Source organism: Podarcis pityusensis, assembly GCF_964106645.2.
Source record: "Podarcis pityusensis genome assembly, chromosome: 1".
NCBI classification, from domain to species: domain Eukaryota; kingdom Metazoa; phylum Chordata; class Lepidosauria; order Squamata; family Lacertidae; genus Podarcis; species Podarcis pityusensis.
In genome coordinates this window covers 132,904,171-132,924,482 of record NC_138028.1, presented here as the reverse complement: position 1 = coordinate 132,924,482, position 20,312 = coordinate 132,904,171, and the positions used below count along the sequence as shown (strand labels likewise).

The 20,312-nt window shown below is 46.7% G+C and overlaps 1 protein-coding gene across 1 annotated transcript; it reads left to right on the top strand.

Moving 5' to 3' along the window:
• Positions 1-221: 221 nt before the first annotated feature.
• Positions 222-19,084, top strand: CYSRT1 (cysteine rich tail 1). The gene is made up of 4 exons (XM_081019834.1): positions 222-365; positions 3,585-5,906; positions 6,825-8,346; positions 18,516-19,084. The coding sequence occupies exon 2, from the start codon at positions 3,666-3,668 to the stop codon at positions 4,062-4,064; it is 399 nt and encodes a 132-aa protein (XP_080875960.1). The 5' UTR covers positions 222-365; positions 3,585-3,665; the 3' UTR covers positions 4,065-5,906; positions 6,825-8,346; positions 18,516-19,084.
• Positions 19,085-20,312: the final 1,228 nt, after the last annotated feature.

Here is a 20,312-nt window from a genome sequence, read left to right as displayed (position 1 = left end):
ACATCCTCACCAGGTCCTTTTCTGGAGATGAGATGCGGAAAGAATGGAAACTCTTCCACTGAGGCAGTTCCTGCGCTACTGACTCTCCAGCTTTGGGCCTGTCAAAAGAAAACATGAACCGGTTTGAGTCGGGCGGCCACATTCCTTTCCGCAAGGGGGACTCAGGTTGCTTGTGTCGTCTGTGTGCTCAAGGTGTGCTCTGGGAGGGGCCTGTGAGCCAACAGTGACCTCATGGGGGAAGGAGGGGCCGGAGCAGCTGGTCAGGCGTCCCAAGGGTGTGGCTGGCTGAAAATCAGCCAGGCAGCCACTTTGGGGTCTCCCAGAGGGCGGCAAGTGCCAGCGAGGAGGAACAAGCCCAGCGCCAGGTGAGTGTCTGGATACCTGCCCTTAGAACCCACCTGGGCTGCCCTTCTGGGTGCAGGGATGCGAGGTAGGTCTGCCGGGGGAAACGGCACTGGCTCAATACCCTGCAGGGACTCCCTGGATCTGAGGCAGTTCCTGGAAGGAGACTTAGCAGGGAAAACCCTCTCCTGAAATCTTCATCTTGTTCCGTGTGTGTAAAGGCTGTCAGCATTTCCGTGTGATTTTATTTTCGGGAGTGTTTCTTATTTTATTGTATGGCTTGTTTATCTGATGGACATTTTTCCAGAAAAAGACTGCTCAGAGGCATTTTTCAATATGTTTTAAAAATGACAACAATCTTAAAAAACACAGGTGCGATGGAGCAGAGTGGCTGGAGAAACCCAGACAGATGGGTGGGGTATAAATATAATAAATTATTATTATAGTATTATTATAATAATAAGGTAAAGGGACCCCTGACCATTAGGTCCAGTCGTGACCGACTCTGGGGTTGCGGCGCTCATCTCGCTTTACTGGCCGAGGGAGCCGGCGTACAGCTTCCAGGTCATGTGGCCAGCATGACTAAGCCGCTTCTGGCGAACCAGAGCAGCACACCGAAACGCCGTTTACCTTCCCACCGGAGTGGTACCTATTTATCTACTTGTACTTCATGCTTTCGAACTGCTAAGTTGGCAGGAGCAGGGACCGAGCAACGGAAGCTCACTCCGTCACGGGGATTCAAACCGCCGACCTTCTGATCAGCAAGTCCTAGGCTCTGTGGTTTAACCCACAGCGCCACCCGCGTCCCTGTATTATAATAATAAACTGCAACAAACCAATTTCATGGTTTACATGCAGCAGCATTTGAAATGACAACAGCAACTTCTAGCTCAGTTGGGAGAACATGAGACACAACCTCCTGGTCATGGGCAAAAGATCCCTGTATTGCAGAGTGGTCCTTTCCAACTCTACAAAAAAAATCAACATCTGAACCCCAGTTTGGTCAATACTGCAGGCAGGCTGTCACTGAAGCCAAAGTTTCCTCCCAACTGATTATGGGTTCCTGCTCAGCATAGAGTCCACCCTCCGGTATGTAAGATTTGCATCTTACAAATAAGAAATAGGCACAGAAGGCAAGTTAAAAATGAAAGGAATGATTAACCCTGATTTTTTATATATCCTGATTTCCTCTCCCCCCCCCCCCGCCCCAAAGTTCAACTGGTGCAGTTTTCAGTCTCTTATCTCCCAGCCTTTCAGCACTGGGGGTATTTTAATTCTCCCTAATTCTATAGCCCCCCCCCCCATTTCTGGGGCTTCACCAAGGATCTCACCCCACAAATGTCCTGACCCCACAAGTAGCTTATCCCTTGACTGATACACGCCAGGGACTCAGCTGTCCTGTCAGGGTCTGCAGCAGCCACATTGACATTTGAATGTTTAGATTAGCACTGCAGGCAGTTGTCCAAACTGGGTTGCCACATTTTTTTCCCCTGGCCCTGCTCCTGTGCATTGTATAGCTACTCCACCCCTTAACAGGTATGGGAAGCCTCTGAATCTCAGGGTTATGGGTTCAAGTTCCATGCTGAACAAGATTCCTGCATTGAAGGCTACACTTCTATGATGCCTGACACAGAGGAAATCTGATGCTGTAAGTGGAGCTGTGGGTTAAACCACAGAGCCTAGGACTTGCCGATCAGAAGGTCGGTGGTTCAAATCCCTGCGATGAGGTGAGCTCCCGTTGTTCGGTCCCTGCTCCTGCCAACCTAGCAGTTCGAAAGCACGTCAAAGTGCAAGTAGATAAATAGATACCGCTCTGGTGGGAAGGCAAACGGCGTTTCCATGCGCTGCTCTGGTTCTCCAGAAGCGGCTTAGTCATGCTGGCCACATGACCTAGAAGCTGTACGCCGGCTCTCTCGGCCAATAAAGCGAGATGAGCGCCGCAACCCCAGAGTCGGTCAAGACTGGACCTAATGGTCAGGAGTCCCTTTACCTTTAAGCCTTCACCTCTGGAGTGTGCGGTTAGGGTTAACACTTTCCCCATTCCCACCCTCCCTTGGACTCACTCTCCCTAAACTGCATAGCAAGCACTTTAGACAATCAACACAATCTTAATAATCCCCTTGCCTCGCAGCTTGGAGCAGGAAGCCTCCTGTCCATAGCTGTCAACCTTCCCTTTTTTTGCGGGAAATTCCCTTATTCCAGCGCCGTTTCCCACTGCTTCCCGCTGCTATCCCAGATTGTTAGATATCCCATAGACTGTCTCCGGGACAGTTGAGGCTGCTGATCGCTTATTTTCAAATCTGAAAGTTGACCGCTATGCTCCTGTCCCCTGGAAAGGGCATTGCTTGTGTGCAGGGAGGAAAGCACCCCCAGTTGAACTTTGGCCTTACTGTATTGGTGCGCATGAGCAAGCCAGGGAAAAACAGGCGGCTGCTCCCTCCCAGCCTTTCTCTCCCTTCTGTCTGCCACATTCGTTGACACTCTTCTTCCAAGGGGGAGCGGCAGCCAGACAACTGGTTAAAAGCAGGGAGAGAGATGGCAAAATATTGGTTTTGGCCACCTGCCCAACTCCTAAGAAAAGCTCTACAGAGTTGGCTGAGTTTAGGAGGAAATACTGCCCTTCCTGGTCAGAGAGAGGACCTATTTTCCCCGCTGCCTTCAATCCTAGAATCATAGAATTGTAGAGCTGGAAGGGACCTCAGGGGTCATCTAGTCTAACCCTCTGCAAGGCAGGAATCCCCGCACCAAGCATTCAGGACAGATGGCCATCCAAGCTTTGCTTCCAAACCTGCAAGAAAGCATTTCAATGAAAGGACTGGAAGTGGTGACTTTGAAGGCCTTCGTATGCCAACTTTCCTGTTTCCTTCCTTGAGTGCAGGGACTGTATTTTCCATGGAAGCAGGACTCTCTTTTTTGCACCACTTTTAATGGTTCTGTGAGACACGGAGAAAAAGGACAAGCAGGACATTCCAGTGTCAAAAAAACAACAACTGGGATGGCTTTTGTAGTTCTGGAATTGTCCCCGGAAAAGCAGGGTCTGAGAGTTATATTGTTAGGCCATTTGACAGAAGAGCTCCTATTGCCTTAGCTGCTGTTATGTGTGGGGTTTGGGGTATGTGTGAAAGCACTTATCCCCGTGTCTTTGTAATGTCTGTAACAGTGATATATAATTTCTTACATATAAATGAAAAATACAACTGATGATTTTTCAACCATTTCTCCCCACGCTCTTTCTTCTATAGAGCTGGGGTGATCTGCTGCTAGCCTGAAAGGCATCTCTCCCATTGATCCTGTGGCTCCCAGGATCTTCCTGCTGGATTCCCATGGATCGCGGGCTGACTGTCGAAAACCCCTACGCCAGCGTGAGCCTCCCTCGTGCCCAGCTCCCAGGCAGCTTCCTGAAGTATTACCTGGGCGAGGGCTGCACCCCAGACACGGTACTCTCCGACCCCAGCAGCTGCTGCACTTACTCGGCGCAGGAGAAGGAGAGGGAGGCTGCTCCGCAGGGGGTGCCACCCAACGCCCCCTGGGGCACGCAGAGGATCTCGACGCAGGAATCGTGGGCCCAGCCCTACAACCCCTATGCCAGCCTCAAGATGCCCCACCAGGGCTCTCCACAACCCTTCCACTGGAAGAGCCAGCAGGAGGGCTGCTGCTGCTGCTCCTGTTTCAGAAAATGCTGCCCCTGCTGCTGCAGGAAATGCGCCTGCGTCATCTCCTAACTCTGCCGGCGTTCACTGGGGGTTGCTCCCAGTCTGCTCTCCAGGTGTCTCTCTGCAGGCACACTTGAGGGCGCAGAGTGGGGCAGGAGCTCTCCCTGGACCCCTTTTTCTTCTGCGTCTCTGAACTGGAGGTGGGTCAGGTGGATGGGGAGGCAGGGAGTTGCTGGCTACTTGGGTGCCAGAATTGAGGGCCTTGGGGCCAAAATTGGGCCCTCTAGTGCTTTGTAAGAGCACCCATCACCTCAGTCCTTTGGAGGCAGAGGTTGCCAAACCCCAAACCTGTGGAAAGGCTGGTCTGGGGCAACTGGTCGCCAGGGTTCCCTTTCGTTATGGGCCAAATCAGCTGCTTCGAGGGGGACTCTGCCTCCCCTTCCGCCTCCTCTCTTCCTCTCCAGCACAGACTCGTTTTTTCCACATTCCCATGAGCTTTCTGCTCTGTTCTTCCCTTATCCGAAGTGAAAGGAGCTGCTGTGGTTGCCTTTCTGGGCATGAGGTGACAGAACATTCCTAGGACTCTCACACCAAAGAAAGCTTTGTGGGCCAAAGCAGCTGTGCCCTTGAGCCTCCATTGGCAGCGCCACTCAGCCTCAGCTCCCCATATTTGGTGCCCGGTCTCTCTCTTCCTCCTCCTTTGCCACTGCAAAGGCTTCCTAGTGTCACTTGAAAGTAGGGTGGCCGTCTGTGGGACGTGGCTGCTTTGTGGAGGGCAGGGGGCCACACACCAAGAAGAAGAAGAGAAGAGTTTGGATTTGATATCCCGCTTTATCACTACCTGAAGGAGTCTCAAAGCGGCTAACTCTCTCCTTTCCCTTCCTCCCCCACAACAAACACTCTGTGAGGTGAGTGGGGCTGAGAGACTTCAGAGAAGTGTGACTAGCCCAAGGTCACCCAGCAGCTGCATGTGGAGGAGCGGAGACGCGAACCCGGTTCACCAGATTACGAGTCTACCGCTCTTAACCATTACACCACACTGGCTCTTAACCACTACACCAACTGCCTGGTGTCACAAGGCTGGGAAATATATTCTGTTGCCAAGGAAAAGAACCCCAGAGGATCCTCACCGTTGCCTGGATGGTGTGCTCTTAACGGTTCATAATAAAGAAACAGAAGACAAAGGAAAATATATCCACTATTCTTCTTTTTAACTCTTGCACACTGAAAGCACCCTTGAGGAGGCGGGTTCGGGGTGTGTGTTCTTCATGTCTTTTATTATTGAAAAAGCATGCCTATTTCTGTGGAAGTGACTTGGAAGTGGCACTTGAATTCCTGGAAGTGGGGGCTGCCCACTTTAGCTACTGGCTTGAGCAGCGTCAAGCAAGAATTGCCTTCCATGGGGTGGAGTTGGGGGGGTGCTTGTGAAGTTCACAAAGGGCCCTCTCTTTCCACCTGGTTGGAAGCTGGTCAGGTTGCCCTGGGGGGCGGGAGACAGGGCTGCCCACACCCCTCCCCACAAAATAGCCCTGCTGGAGGGCTTCCTATGTGATTTCCCCCAACCTCCCTGTACTGAAAGAATGGTTCTCCCTGGACCAGGGTGGGGTGGGGTGGGGGCGGCCAGTCTTCACCCTGCTTACTCGCCCCCCCCCCCGGGTTTCCTAGTTCTCTGGGGAGTTGTGGTCCTGAGGGCACCAACTTGGTGCAGACCCAGAGATGCTGCGGAGCTTCACGAGCTGAAAGCCACTGTGATGGGGGGGGGGTACCGTCCGCTGTCTGGGTGCATTGGAGGCCAGTTTGCATAAACTAGGTGCCAGTGGCTGCAGATACCTCTGAGCCCTTTGTGTGTGTAAGCCACAGCAGAGACTCTTCCGGGGCATCAGCGGTCTTGAGTTCAGGTTTCACCACAAGGCTCACCAGAGTTATATATATATATATATATATATATTACTTTTCCAACAATTCGAACACACACAAAAATAAAAATAAAAAAGAACAACACAATACAATACAAAAACACTACACAACACACTAAACTAACAGAACAAAACAAAAACAGTTTAAAACACCTCAAACAATTTCAATATCTTATCTTTCATTCACTTATTTCCAGCGACCTCCTCACACCTCCCTTTTTGTATTCCACTTCTATTAATTGTTTCAGCAATTCCTTTCCATCTTCCTCTGTTTTCTATCCTATAATTATCTTAACACATTCTAACCTTATTTTTTCCTTTAATACTCCATTAATCTATTTATACTTAATTCCTTATAACATTTCTACTAAAGCCATATAACTTCATTCCAACATTTTTCTAACATTCATTGATTTTACAGTATTTCTGTAAATAGTCTTTAAACTTTTTCCAGTCTTCTTCCACCAACTCTTCTCCCTGGTCTCGGATTCTGCCAGTCATTTCCGCCAATTCCATAAAGTCCATCAACTTCATCTGCCATTCTTCCTGGGTGGGTAAATCTTGTGTCTTCCAATACTTCACGATGAGTATTCTTGCTGCTGTTGTTGCATACATAAAAAAAGTTCTATCCTTCTTTGGCACCAATTGGCCCACCATGCCCAGGAGAAAGGCCTCTGGTTTCTTCAAGAAGGTATATTTAAATACCTTTTTCATTTCATTATAAATCATCTCCCAGAATGTCTTAATCCTTGGGCACGTCCACCAAAGGTGAAAGAATGTACCTTCAATCTCATTACATTTCCAACATTTATTATCGGGCAAATGGTAAATTTTTGCAAGCTTGACTGGTGTCACGTACCACCTATAAATCATTTTCATTAAGTTTTCTCTTAGAGCCTTGCCCTAAGAGAAGGCTCACCAGAGTTATAAACCCAGAGACACATCCGGAGGATTGGGAGAGGCTCACGTCCTCTCCAGAGCTGCCCTATAACCTGGAATCTCCAGCCGGATCTGTTTGGAATACTTCTCACAGCAGTTTGATATGAACAAAGCAGCCAGAAAAAGGTTCTGTTTGTTTGTTTACAGCATTTGGTGACCCCCAAAGGGCTCCCCAAGTAGCTCACATACAAAACAAGATGGAAACACCCACTCTCATTCAGACATGTTGGCAGCACCAGCCTAACCGCATGACATGCAGCCCGAGACTGGGCACTGAGGATCCTGGGTCCTCCTGGATCCACTGGGTTCCTGGGTTTCGCAGCAGCTGCGAAAGAGAAGGATAGGCAAGAAGGAGCTGACTTGGCCATTCGGCCATTTCAGGTGCCCCTGCGACGCTGCCCTGACTTGGCAAATTTGTTGTTGTTTAGTTGTTTAGTCATGTCCGACTCTTCGTCCCCTGGCAATTCCTCCAGGGCCCATTTGCTCTACCCCCATTGTTCTGAGGTCCAGCGCCAAGGGCCTTCTGGCGGTTCCCTTATTGAGAGAAGCAAAGCTATGGGGAACCAGGCAGAGGGCCTTCTCGGTAGTGGTGCCCGCCCTGTGGAACGCCCTCCCACCAGATGTCAAAGAGATAAACAACTACCTGACATTCAGAAGACATCTGAAGGCAGCCCTGTTCAGGGAAGTTTTTCATGTGTGACATTTTAATGTATTTTTCATCTTTGTTGGAAGCTGCCCAGAGTGGCTGGAGAAACCCAGCCAGATGGGCGGGGTACAAATAATAAATTATTATTATTGTTATTGTTGTTGTTGTTGTTGTTGTTGTTGTTGTTGTTACTGCTGAACTGCTGTTTGTCCTGGCTCAGCCTCGCCTCTCCGTCCACACGTTTCCTTGCACTGTGCCCGGCATTTGTGGCCAGTCAAGATTCTGCCCGTTCTGAACAGAGCAGACGCTGCTGGGGACGTAACGCCGCCATGGTGGGTGAGGGCACAGCGTGATGCCAAATGTGCCCTCTGGTGTGATATCCTGAGGGCGGGCAGAGGCAGAAGCCACCGGCGGAAATGGCGCTGCCACCATGCTGGGCCCAGTGGTGCCATCCTAGGAGACACGCAAAGAGTAGGATCAGGGTTGAAACGGCGGGTATGAAACACACAAGTTTGGTAGGATTGCTACATTTTACAACAGAGCCATTGATTTAAACAGAGTAAAATGAAAATGTGAAAAGGAAAAACGTATAATAGAATCCTAGAATAGGGTCCCGTGGGTCATCTAGTCTGACCCCGCAATGCAGGAATCTCAGCATCCAAGACAGATGGCCGTCCGACCTCTGCTTCAAAACTTCCCAGGAAGGAGAGACCACAAAATGGGCAGGTTAAATGCTTAAGTTGTGGGGGAACGATTCCCAGGGCGACGATTCCCAGGGGGAAACTGTGAGAAGGGCTGGACAGAGGAATCCCAAGGGGACAGCAGAAGGGTAAGGCCCATAGAGGAGGAGGTGAGGCATCTGAGCCTGCATTATAATCAAGGCTTATATTTTGATCAGGTTCCTATAATTCTAAAAATGAGCTTAAATTCACAAATGTTTCATGCCAGGCAGGAACTAGGCTGGCTAAGATTTTGGCAGATGTTCATCCTCTTAGGCAGAGGGCCCCTTTGGTTTATTGGTTTATTGCGGTCATAAAAAGGCTGGGAAGCGAGGTCACTGACCTTACAAATAATCAAGTTGCAAAAACACAATGGTAAGCTGGTAAATAGTAAGAATATTGTGCCACAAATAGGACAAACGGCAAGAGCTAATGGAAACAGCAGCTGGCTAGGGAAAGGGGGGCTTCTCTCTGAAGAAAGTGTTTTTAAGTTTTTTCTTATTGTGAACGTCTTTGCTTATAAAAAAACTATATATGTTATGTATTAAATATATTGGCTTAAATGTAATTATGCAAAGGATTTAGAAATTTAGATTCTTATGTTAGATTCTTATTTCATAGAATCATAGAATCCTAGAGTTGGAATAGACCACAAGGGCCATTGAGCCCAGCCCCCTGCCAGGCAGGAAACCATCAGAGCACTCCTGACATATGGCTCCAAAGAAGGCGATCTTTCATAGCTGGTGAACCCAAGATCTCTGTTCAGATAAAAATAGAACCATTAGCCACCATCTGTTCTGGAGTGAATAGGGCAATAGGGCAAAAGGTGAAATGTTAGTTAAGGCGCCTTGTCTAGGGCAAAGGGTTATCTGGTAATTAAGGTGCCTTGTAGAGGTTAATGGTAAGGGGGCAAAGGTGATCGTTAATTAAGGTGCCTTGTAGAGGTTAATGGCTACTTGTTTGCCAATTATAAATAGAAGGAAATATAGCTCTTTGTCTCCCATAAAAGGTAATAGGAAATGGGAGTATCTTATATGATTGGTTCTAGCAATCAGCCAATAGGAAATTCAACCAGGCTGATTGGACAGAGGCAGCCAAAGGAGGAGCAAGGGAGCTGGGCTGAGGGAATATAAGTGCTGGCCATAATGGCAGGAGACCAGGCCAGAGCTTGGTAACCATATACCACTGTGCCTCTCATTTATTTGTCTGACAAATAAATTATTATTTTAATTTCTCTATTGCTGCGTTGAATATTTCATTCCAGCTAAGCGTTAACCACAAGCAGGGTGCTACATTTTATGGTGCCTGTGACTCGGATAAGTGGTCTGCTGGAACGCAGCCCCTTCGCCTTACTGGGCAGGGTACAAGAGAGAGGACCACTCACTGCTTACCCAGCGCGCACTGGAAAGTTTTTTTCCAGGGGAACGCAGAAGTCTCGTCTGTCTGATACCCTGCCCACCGACGGCGACGGACCGGGGGGAACCAGAGAAATAAACAGGCAACCAACTAAGGGTAAGTGCACTAAGGGGTTTTTGGCCCTCCAATTAATTGGGAGGAAGAGAAGTCTTGATCAAACTTCTGCGTCTCAGTAAAGGGGAACTGAGTACGCTAGGTGGTTGGGTACATCAGATGGTGATCTGGTGTAGGGAAAGGGAAAGGTTGGGAGGTAGAGTATGGTGAAGTATCCAGCGCATTGTATGTGTGAGAAAGTACAATTTGTAGCTGACCTGAGTGTGGAGTGGGTAGTACTTCGGTTCCCGGTAAGGTGACTTCACCCGGGCAAGGAATCTCACGAAGCGTGTGTGTGAGTGACTGAGTGGATACTTCACAGGGCCATACAATGGGAGTTGGGGGTTCAAAGGGGGAAAATACACCTCTTGAATGTATGTTAAATAATTTTAAGAAAGCCTTCTCAGGGGCATATGGAGTCAAAATGACGCCAGAGCGCTTGAGAACGTTATGTGAATTAGAGTGGCCGAAACAAAATACTGAATGGCCATCTCAGGGAACCTTTGATATAAATTTAGTAAGCAAACTTTGGTCTAATATCGCCAAAGAAACTGGAGGGTGCCCAGAACAATTTTCATATATAGATTCTTGGCTGAGCACATTAAATAAAAATCCTCCATGGATAAGGGAATGCAAAGTCAAACGATGCAAATTATTGGCTGTAAAAGCCGAAGCTAGGAAAGGAATATTGCCAAATAAACTCAAACCCATTTTTGAGGGACCAGAGGAAGAGGTGCTTCCACCTCCACCCTATGCTCCACATCGAAGGGAGCCTAATCCAAACACTCCACCAGTTGTAACCCCAAGGCAAGAAAGTGGAATGAATAATGGGGCTGGAGTCACAGAACTTGATTCCTTGATAGATTATGATAAATATCTTCAGGAGGCATTGGAGGCCTATAATAAAGCCCAAGCAGAAGTGGTTATTCCACCTGTGAGTCCCAGTAGAACTCCATCTACAGTCTCTTTTAGTGGAACAACTGATTGCCTACCCCAAACCCCTGTACATCCAAGTCCTAGAGAATTATTACAGAAGTTACAGGGAGACCTTAATCGGTCAGCAAGCAATACAGCCAGGCGTATAAAGCTGCTAAAAGAACGCCTTGGGACAGATACAATCCCCTATGATTTGAGGCCCCTAGAGCAAAGCGAAGAGAAAGATCACGTAGTAGCCCCTCTCAGAAGAGTATTTGATGCACTTGAGGAGCCTGTGCTGGTTAACGGGCAACTCGGACCACGGCCACCTCGAACTTCAACCCTCCAGTACATTCCATTCACAACTACGGATCTGATGAATTGGAAAACACACACCCCATCTTTTGCAGAAAAACCTCAGGCTATGATGGACTTGGTGACTTCAATAATAAATACTCATAGTCCTACTTGGACAGATTGCCGCCAGCTCCTGAATACTCTGTTCACCACTGAGGAAAGGAGAGACATAATTGAAAAGGCACAGATATATTTGCGTGAGCAGGCCAGAGTGGGAAATATTTTAAATGTTGACCGTCATCTCCGGGACAACTTTCCCTTGGAAGATCCTAATTGGGATCCAAACAATGTAATTCACCTGGCCAGGCTTACCACCTACCGCCAAACGCTTGTGCAAGGTATCCGCAGGGCATGCCAGAAGCCCACTAATATGTCTAAAGTCTCAGAAGTAGGACAGAAACCAAATGAGAGTCCAGGAGACTTTTTAGAGAGGCTGCAGGAAGCCTATCGTATATGGACTCCTTTTGACCCTGAAGCCCCTGAAAACAGCAGAATGATTACTGCTACTTTTGTGGCCCAGTGCGCTTCTGACATTCGTAAGAAAATTCAGAAATCAGAAGGATGGGAAGGGATGCTGATGAGCCAAATTATGGCCATTGCACGCCGAGTTTATCGGAATAGGGATGAGGCTGAGAAGCAAGAGAAGAAGAAGTGGCAGAAGGAAAAGATGGTGATGTTAGCCACAGCAGTGAAGCAAGACTACCGCCCCTTAAATGGAGGGAGAGGGCGGGGAAGGAATCCACCACTGGGAAGGAATCAATGTGCAAATTGCAAGAAGGAGGGTCATTGGAAGCGGGAGTGTCCTGAACCCCTGAGGTTGGAAGAAGTACGCCCAGGCCCAGGCCCAGGCCCAGGCTCCGGCCCAAGAAACCAGGGACGGGGACGGGGAATGATCCGAGATGGAAGATATCAGAGACCTGGACAAGGACGGAGTAGGGACAATTTCATTGGACTGGCAGAGGAGGATTTTACCCAAGACTAGGAACGACCGGACTCCATAAAGTTAGGCTTCCAGGAGCCCACGGTCACGATTCAATTAGGGAGCCATTTAATAGACTTTATGATTGATACTGGGGCTGAATACTCAGTACTCCCAGAACTATTGCAGAAAAAGGCATCCAAAAGTGTAGTCATTAAAAGTGCCACTGGTCAGTCAGCTAAGAGGTCTTTCCTCCAACCTTTGGAATGCCAGATTGGGGGACATCGTTTAACCCATCAGTTTTTGTATATACCTGAGTGTCCAATACCTCTCTTAGGTAGAGATATGCTGTCCAAATTGCAGGCCCAAATCACCTTCACTCCTCGAGGTCCAGAAATGAAACTGCCATCAAAGGCAGCAGGAATAATTTCCCTCTCAGTACCTAAGGAACAATCATGGCGCCTAATGTCAGCCCTGCAAGTCCAACCCACATTGGATACAGAGTTAAACAAGCTCCTCCGAACCCTACGGGTGCCACCAGGAGTATGGGCCGAAAATAGCCCACCAGGAATGGCTAAGAATATAGCTCCAATTGTAGTAACCTTAAAACCTATGGCTACCCCTGTATCTGTAAAGCAATATCCTTTACCCCGGCGAGCAGCAGAGGGCATCCAGAAACATTTGGACCGCCTATTAAAATATGGTCTGCTTAAGCCCTGCCAATCAGAATGGAACACACCCCTTTTGCCTGTTCGGAAACCTGGGACAGATGAATACAGGCCAGTACAGGACTTGAGGCTCATAAACCAGGCTATCGAGACCTTGCACCCAAATGTACCAAACCCATATACCCTGCTGAGTTTGATCCCACCAGAAGCAACATTTTTTACTGTATTGGACTTGAAAGATGCATTCTTCTGTTGCCGGCTGGCACCACAGAGCCAACCTATATTTGCCTTCCAGTGGGAAGACCCTTTAACAGGAACAAAAGGCCAGCTAACCTGGACGAGATTGCCCCAGGGATTCAAAAATTCCCCAACTTTATTTGGCACTGCCTTGGCGAAGGATCTAACAAGTTACCCCTCAATACCTGGAGAAAAGGTGGTTCTGCAATATGTAGATGACCTTATATTAGCAGCAAAGGATTTTGATACTTGTAAAGAAGGGACAGAGGAACTGCTCCACTTGCTCTGGGAAGCTGGCTACCGAGTTTCCCAGAAAAAGGCACAGTTATGTTTAGAAAAGGTCAAATATTTGGGCTTTGACATCTCACACCAACAACGAGCATTGAGACCAGAGAGGAAAGAAGCTATTTGCCTTATCAAGGAACCTACCACAAGGAAACAACTCAGAGGATTCCTGGGAACAGCAGGGTTTTGTAGACTATGGATACCTGATTTCAGCAGTCTGGCCAAGCCCTTACATGAAAGCACTCGAGGTGCAGAAAAGGACCCATTCGTATGGGGACCTGAGCAGCAACAAGCCTTTTTAGTTATCAAACAACGACTTATGGAGGCCCCAGCCCTTGGACTGCCTAATTCGGAAAAACCCTTTCAGCTGTATGTACATGAACAGAATGGGATTGCAGCAGCAGTCCTGACCCAGAGATTAGGAAGTTGGAATCGTCCAGTAGCTTATTTGTCAAAACAATTGGACTCAGTAGCAAAAGGATGGCCTCCATGCCTAAGGGCAGTAGCGGCCACTGCAAGCCTTGTCAAAGAAGCTGATAAATTTACCTTCGGCCAGACGATGTATGTGAATGTACCTCATGCTGTTCTGACACTCATGGAATATAAGGGTAGTTATTGGCTAACGAACCCAAGGATGGCTAGATACCAAGGCCTATTGTGTGAAAATCCCAGGATTCATCTACGAGTAGTGAATATGCTCAATCCAGCAACTTTGCTGCCCCTACCAGAGGTAGATGATGAAGAATCACATGATTGTCTCCAAATAATGGATGAAGTTTATTCCAGTAGACCCGATCTGAAAGATGAACCATTGAAAAATCCAGATGTTGTATATTATACTGATGGTAGCAGTTACCTGCATGAAGGTGCCAGACGAGCAGGATATGCTGTGGTCACCAATGAGGAAGTTGTGGAAGCTGAAGCTTTGCCTGCTGGCACCTCAGCACAAAAAGCTGAACTTATAGGTTTAACTAGAGCTCTGCAATTGGCAGCCGGATGTAAGGCAAACATCTATACTGATTCTAAATATGCCTTCTTAACCCTGCATGCACATGGAGCTCTATGGAAAGAAAGAGGTCTAATAGGAGCCCACGGGAAGGCCTTGAAATATGGACCTGAAGTAGAAATCCTGTTGGAAGCAGTATGGGCTCCAGAACAGATTGCTGTAATGCACTGCAAAGGTCATGGACGAGGAAGGGATCCAATAACCAGAGGAAATCATGCTGCTGATAAAGCAGCCCGAGAGGCAGCCCAAAAGCCTGTGGGAGGATTTATAGCAGCCCTCATACCAGAGGTAGTTCCAGGAGAAGTTAAACCTCACTATACCCCAGAAGAGAGGAAGTGGGCTGAACAGGAAGGAGCGGTTGTGAAGGACGGTTGGATGATCCTGCCGGACAATAGGATTTATGTACCTCATCACCTAGCAGGCACAATTGTAAGAAATTATCATGAATCTACTCACCTTGGCGGTACTGCAACCAGAGAGAGTCTCAGTCGGAAGTTGTATATTATTAACCTATCACAATTAGCAACTTGCATTTCACAGAAATGTGTTCTTTGTGCTAAAAATAATCCCAGGCAGGGACCGGTACAACCTCCTGGAATCCAACATGTGGGATATGTCCCCATGGAAAGCCTAATTGTGGACTTCACAGAGCTGGTCCCTTCTAAGGGATTCAAGTATCTCCTTGTGTTTGTAGATACTCTTACCGGATGGGTTGAAGCTTTTCCCACCCGAACTGAAAAGGCACGAGAGGTAACTAAGAGACTCCTCACTGAATTGATCCCGAGGTTTGGATTACCTAGATGCATTGGAAGTGATAATGGGCCAGCGTTCATTGATCAAGTAGTACAAGAAGTATGTCGAGTCCTACAAGTGAAATGGAGACTGCATGCAGCATATAGGCCTCAGAGTTCAGGGAAAACTGAAAGAATGAATCGGACTCTGAAAACCCAATTGGCAAAATTAACCCAGGAAACGGGATTGGGATGGGTAGATGTGTTACCCATAACACTGTTTCGTGTTCGGTGTGCACCGACAAAAAGACTTAAGTTGTCACCTTTTGAGCTCCTGTATGGGAGGCCGCCCTCCTTTGTTCAGGATATTCTAGCTGACCTCAAACAAATAGGAGACTATGTGACACAGGGACAAGTGCAATCTCTCTCCCGTGTTTTTGTTTCTCTTAACAGGTGGGCCCTCGAGCGCACGCCGTGCAGCATTGCCGAGCCGATTCATCAGTTCCAGGCTGGCGATAGCGTATGGGTGAAAGAGTGGAAACGTGATCCACTTGCACCTAAGTGGCGTGGACCTTACACCGTCTTGCTCTCTACTCCAACAGCGGTGAAGGTAGCTGAGGTGACCCCCTGGATTCATCACTCCCGTTTGAAGAAGTCTGAAGGCAGTTGGACATGCAAAGGTGACCCCTCTAATCCTTTAAAACTGACTCTCTCCAAAAACCCCTGTATCTAGCCCTACGGGGAACGGGCTAGGTCACGGGCAACATTAGACGACCGGCCTGCTGCAGCCACAACCTGGAAGCTGGCTGACCTGCGCACGCCTGAAGCTTGAGGAGCGTCTAAACCAGCGATTGTGAACGGGAAGATTCTCTAATACAATTAATTGACTGCCCCCCCTTGTGGAACAATTATCAAGGATATTACTCATTGGGGATCCTTGGGATATATGTTTTGGTCTTGGTGGTTCCCCATTTCTGTCACTGGGGGAATTATATTGGGGCTAATATTTTTATGCTATCACAATAAGGTAATCTTTTGTGGAAGGAATGCATATACTACACATCAACATGATTTTATTATTAATCCTGATCCCTTGGGAAGGGGAAGGGTCCTTGAATCTGACCAAATTTGCTAAATATGGATTCCGCCATGACCACAATATGTGGGTAGGCTTAGCTGAGATGGTAGCCAATGTTACAAATAGGACCAATTGTCTTGTTTGCTCTCTTGGGCCAGATGATTCAGAGGGAGGTATGCCCTTATTACCGATACCATTAAATGCCATTGGTATGGTAAGCGAAATGCCACACCAAACAGAGGTACAGAATTTCCCCGGATGGAACTCAACTAAACCAATACGAGTTATACCTGTACAAGGGGAATTCTGTGTACATAAATCATCAGAGGCAGCTGATCCTACCATGGTAGGCTCTTCTCATTGTCACTATACTTGGGATTATATTAAGAATAGTCAAACCTGGGTAAACGGTACTACCTATCGAACTCGGAATACCTTGCCCTGTGCACCTCCTTTTATTGATGCATGGAAAGTGGTATGGAACATAACTGTGACAGAAAAAGGCAATCTAACATACTGCACTGTGAACTCTCTACCCCTTTTGATATTTCGCCTTCTGCACTCCACGTACCAAAAACCTCAGACCCGATGGTTGTGGTGGATATGTGGAGAATGGGCATACAAGCAACTCCCTTCCAAATGGAGTGGGACTTGTTTCCTGGGATGGGTATTACCACCAATGTGGATTATGCCCACTAATTCGGCCAAGCGTACACGAAGAAACGCTGATATTTCTCATATAGCAGGAGGAAGTACCCAAAGTTGGAGCGATACTGATGATTGGCCACCAGAGCGCATTATAGCCTATTATGATCCTGCCTCCTGGAATCCTGGTGAGCTCATACAAGGGGCACGGGATCCTATTTATAATCTAAACAGAATAATTCGATTGCAAGCAGTAGTGGAACTTGTAACCAATGCAACAGCCCAGAGTTTGAGACTTATTGCACAACAGCTGGATGAAAGTAGAGCCGCCATTTTGCAGCTGAAAATGGGAATGGATTATGTACTTGCCAGGCAGGGAGGCCTATGTGGAGTCTTGAACTTGACAGGGAATGCCTGTTGCTTTAACATTTCTGATAATGGTGAGGCAATCCGTGTGTTGGCCACAAAGATGGAGAGTATAGCACATGTCCCAGTACAAACATGGGAAGGATGGGATATGGGATGGCTCACCAACTGGTTACCTAATGTTGCGGGACTCAAAGGAATACTATTGTCTTGTTTGTTTTTCTTGACGGTAGTAATAATGGTTTTATGTATTGTGCCATGTATCATTTCATGTTTTAGAAGTACAATTAGCAAGATGATTTCGAATGAAACTCTACCTCATATCATGGCCCTATATAGAGCTTTACCTCAGGAATATGATGAAGGTCAAGCTATCAAGGACACTTGGGATGAAGGTCCTTGAGCTTGAAAGGGGGGAATGAGGCATCTGAGCCTGCATTATAATCAAGGCTTATATTTTGATCAGGTTCCTATAATTCTAAAAATGAGCTTAAATTCACAAATGTTTCATGCCAGGCAGGAACTAGGCTGGCTAAGATTTTGGCAGATGTTCATCCTCTTAGGCAGAGGGCCCCTTTGGTTTATTGGTTTATTGCGGTCATAAAAAGGCTGGGAAGCGAGGTCACTGACCTTACAAATAATCAAGTTGCAAAAACACAATGGTAAGCTGGTAAATAGTAAGAATATTGTGCCACAAATAGGACAAACGGCAAGAGCTAATGGAAACAGCAGCTGGCTAGGGAAAGGGGGGCTTCTCTCTGAAGAAAGTGTTTTTAAGTTTTTTCTTATTGTGAACGTCTTTGCTTATAAAAAAACTATATATGTTATGTATTAAATATATTGGCTTAAATGTAATTATGCAAAGGATTTAGAAATTTAGATTCTTATGTTAGATTCTTATTTCATAGAATCATAGAATCCTAGAGTTGGAATAGACCACAAGGGCCATTGAGCCCAGCCCCCTGCCAGGCAGGAAACCATCAGAGCACTCCTGACATATGGCTCCAAAGAAGGCGATCTTTCATAGCTGGTGAACCCAAGATCTCTGTTCAGATAAAAATAGAACCATTAGCCACCATCTGTTCTGGAGTGAATAGGGCAATAGGGCAAAAGGTGAAATGTTAGTTAAGGCGCCTTGTCTAGGGCAAAGGGTTATCTGGTAATTAAGGTGCCTTGTAGAGGTTAATGGTAAGGGGGCAAAGGTGATCGTTAATTAAGGTGCCTTGTAGAGGTTAATGGCTACTTGTTTGCCAATTATAAATAGAAGGAAATATAGCTCTTTGTCTCCCATAAAAGGTAATAGGAAATGGGAGTATCTTATATGATTGGTTCTAGCAATCAGCCAATAGGAAATTCAACCAGGCTGATTGGACAGAGGCAGCCAAAGGAGGAGCAAGGGAGCTGGGCTGAGGGAATATAAGTGCTGGCCATAATGGCAGGAGACCAGGCCAGAGCTTGGTAACCATATACCACTGTGCCTCTCATTTATTTGTCTGACAAATAAATTATTATTTTAATTTCTCTATTGCTGCGTTGAATATTTCATTCCAGCTAAGCGTTAACCACAAGCAGGGTGCTACAGAGGAACGGGTAAGGGAGGCAGAACTAGGAAGTCCAGAAGTGACCCCCGAGGCCGAGCAGCCACAGGAACCAGAGCCATGACCAAGTGGACCAGCGGCGCCCGACCCAATGGCCCCATCACAGCTGGCAGCCCCAGAACAAGAGCCAGAAGCAGGAACCCCTAACGAGAGACACCCGAGACCACAACGCATACGTAGGCGACCAGCATACTTCAACGACTATGAATGCTAACCTTCTGGGTACAACGGGAACTTAGAGGGGAGGGGTGTTATGTACTAAGTTTGGATCCTTGAACAATAGGCAAGTAGGATCGTAGAATGCAACAACTGATTGGCTTGCAGGAAAAGACCAATCAGGCTCCAGGAGGAAGTTAATCAGCCTATTAGGCTAGTAGGATCGTAGAATGCAACAACTGATTGGCCTGCAGGAAAAGACCAATCAGGCTCCAGAATGGAAGAAGAATCAGCCAATCAGACGGGACTCATTGTGTAAATAATGTATACAAAAGCCTGAGGTTTGGGGGGGCAATTCAATCACTGTTTTACAAGCTGCAATAAAGAGCATGAAATCACTGCAGGACTCCGAGTATATTTCATTCCCTTTGACCTTACCGCCTTGGGTGACCCTGCTGGGAGTACGAGATTCCCGACGGCTTCGCTCACAAGGGTCATAGGAATGTGCAAGCCCACTCACCATGACAAGGTGATGATCCAGCGAGTGAGAGAACTGAGATAGATTGCACTGAGCCCTGGTCTCATTAGACAAAGCATTCCACCAAAAAGGCTCTGGCTCTGGTTGAGGACAGGTGGATATGTTTTGGGCCAGGCCCCACCAGTAGGTTGCTGTTAGATGAGCGTCATGCTCTTTGGGAGGGGGGGTGTATTGGAAGATAATTCCCACAGATAAGAAAGGTCACAGACTGTTTAGGGCTTTAAAGGTTAGCACCAAAACCTTGAACCTGATTCTATACTCCACCTGGAGCCAATCCAGCTGATGAACAACCAACTGAATGTGGGCTCTCCACAAAGTCCCAGTAAGAACTCATGCACCTGCATTTTAGACCATTTGGAGTTTCTGGAGCAGTCTCAAGGGTAGCCCTGCGTTTTTATCTATCTATCTATCATCTATCTATCTATCTATCTATCTATCTATCTATCTATCTATATCTGTCTGTCTATCATCTATCTATCATCTGTCTATCTATCTATCTATCTATCTATCTATCTATCTATCTTCTATCTATCATCTATCTATCTATCTATCTATCTATCTATCTATCTATCTATATCTATCAATCTATCTATCTGTCTATCTTTCTATCTATCTATCTATCTATCTATCTATCTATATCTATCTATCATCTATCATCTATCATCTATCTATCTATCATCTATCTATCTATCTATCTATCTATCTATCATCTATCTATCATCTATCTATCTATCTATCTATCTATCTATCTATCTATCATCTATCTCTATCTATCTATCTATCTATCTATCTATCATCTATCTATCATCTATCATCTATCAATCTATCTATCTATCATCTATCTATCTATGTATCTATCATCTCTCTCTCTCTCTCTCTCTCTCTCTCTCTCTCTCTCTCTCCCTACCTATCTATCATCTATCTATCTATCTATCTATCTATCTATCATCTATCTCTATCTATCTATCTATCTATCTATCTATCATCTATCTCTATCTATCTATCTATCTATCTATCTATCTATCTATCTATCTATATCTATCAATCTATCTATCTGTCTATCTTTCTATCTATCTATCTATCTATCTA

Coding starts and splice junctions, on each gene's coding strand:
- CYSRT1 (XM_081019834.1), top strand. CDS start 3,666: ATGGATCGCGGGCTGACTGTCGAAAACCCCTACGCCAGCGTGAGCCTC.